At 60.5% G+C, this 1,481-nt stretch overlaps 1 protein-coding gene across 1 annotated transcript in view; it reads left to right on the top strand.

Annotated features, from left to right (window-relative positions):
* Positions 1-61: 61 nt before the first annotated feature.
* SLC2A10 (solute carrier family 2 member 10) overlaps positions 62-1,481 on the top strand; it is a 6,926-nt gene continuing 5,506 nt past the window's right edge. The window contains exon 1 of the mRNA XM_023536041.1: positions 62-1,476. Within this exon, the coding sequence (XP_023391809.1) occupies positions 88-1,476 (1,389 nt within the window). The 5' untranslated portion in view covers positions 62-87. The remainder of the gene's footprint in view (positions 1,477-1,481) is intronic.

Here is a 1,481-nt window from a genome sequence, read left to right as displayed (position 1 = left end):
GGATGGATGGATGAGCAAATGAATAGGTGGATGGATGGAGTAGCTGAATGTATACATGGAGGTATTGACAGATGGAGGGAAGGTTGGATGAATGGACATTCTGGCAAGAAACCGTCTGAACTCGGCCACTGTCACTTTTGTTTTCCAGGCCACCCCCCACCCCTCCTGCCCCTGTGTGCCTCTGTGTCTTTGCTGGGTGGTCTGACCTTTGGTTATGAGCTGGCAGTCATATCGGGTGCCCTGCTGCCACTGCAGCTTGACTTTGGGCTGAGCTGCTTGGAGCAGGAGTTCCTGGTGGGCAGCTTGCTCCTGGGGGCTCTCCTCGCCTCCCTGGTAGGGGGCTTCCTCATTGACCACTATGGCAGGAAACAAGCCATCTTCGGGAGCAACTTGGTGCTTTTGGCAGGCAGCCTGATCCTGGGCCTGGCTGGTTCTCTGACCTGGCTGGTCCTGGGCCGCTCAGCAGCTGGCTTCGCCATTTCCCTCTCCTCCATGGCCTGCTGTATCTACGTGTCAGAGCTGGTGGGGCCACGGCACCGGGGAGTGCTGGTGTCCCTCTATGAAGCAGGCGTCACCGTGGGCATCCTGCTCTCCTATGCACTCAACTATGCACTGGCCAGCGCCCCCCAGGGATGGAGACATATGTTTGGCTGGGCCGCTGCACCTGCTCTCTTGCAGTCCGTTGGCCTCCTCTTTCTCCCTGCTGCTACAGATGAGCCAGCAGCCCACAAGGACCTCATCCCCCTTCAGGGAGGTGAGGCCACCAAGCTTGGCCTGGGGAGGCCAAGATACTCCTTTCTGGATCTCTTCAGGGCACGGGATAACATGCGAGGCCGGACCACAGTGGGGCTGGGGCTGGTGCTTTTCCAGCAGCTCACAGGGCAGCCCAATGTACTGTGCTATGCCTCCACCATCTTCCACTCGGTCGGCTTCCGTGAGGGATCCTCCGCTGTGCTGGCCTCCGTGGGGCTTGGCGCAGTGAAGGTGGCGGCTACATTGGCTGCCATGGGGCTGGTGGACCGAGCCGGCCGCAGAGCCCTGTTACTAGCTGGCTGTGCCCTCATGGCCCTGTCGGTGAGCGGCATAGGCCTCGTCAGCTTTGCCGTGCCCATGGCCTCAAGCCCAAGTTGCCTGGCCCTGCCCAACGCCACCAAGCTGTCAGGCCTCCCTGGAGACTCTGGATTGCCAATGGGCATATCTCCACCTCCACTGCCAACGACCAGCGCGAACAAAGGGGAGTCAGTCTTGTCAACTTCTGAGGAAAACGAGCCTAATCCCAGAGCCGGAGACCTCACGACCCCTCTCCTGCCAGCCTTAAGCACCGCCTCCTCTGCAAGCGCTGCTCCTGCCCCAGAGCGCCCCCTGCTGCACTGGACGGCGCTGGTCTGCATGATGGTCTTCGTGAGCGCCTTCTCCTTCGGCTTCGGACCAGGTAGGTGGGAGTTTCTTGTGGGTAACTCTGAGCCTTCCACCCCTCCTAG

Source organism: Pteropus vampyrus, unplaced genomic scaffold (genome assembly GCF_000151845.1).
Source record: "Pteropus vampyrus isolate Shadow unplaced genomic scaffold, Pvam_2.0 Scaffold147, whole genome shotgun sequence".
Lineage (NCBI taxonomy): Eukaryota > Metazoa > Chordata > Mammalia > Chiroptera > Pteropodidae > Pteropus > Pteropus vampyrus.
This window is presented reverse-complemented; position numbering and strand designations above follow the sequence as displayed.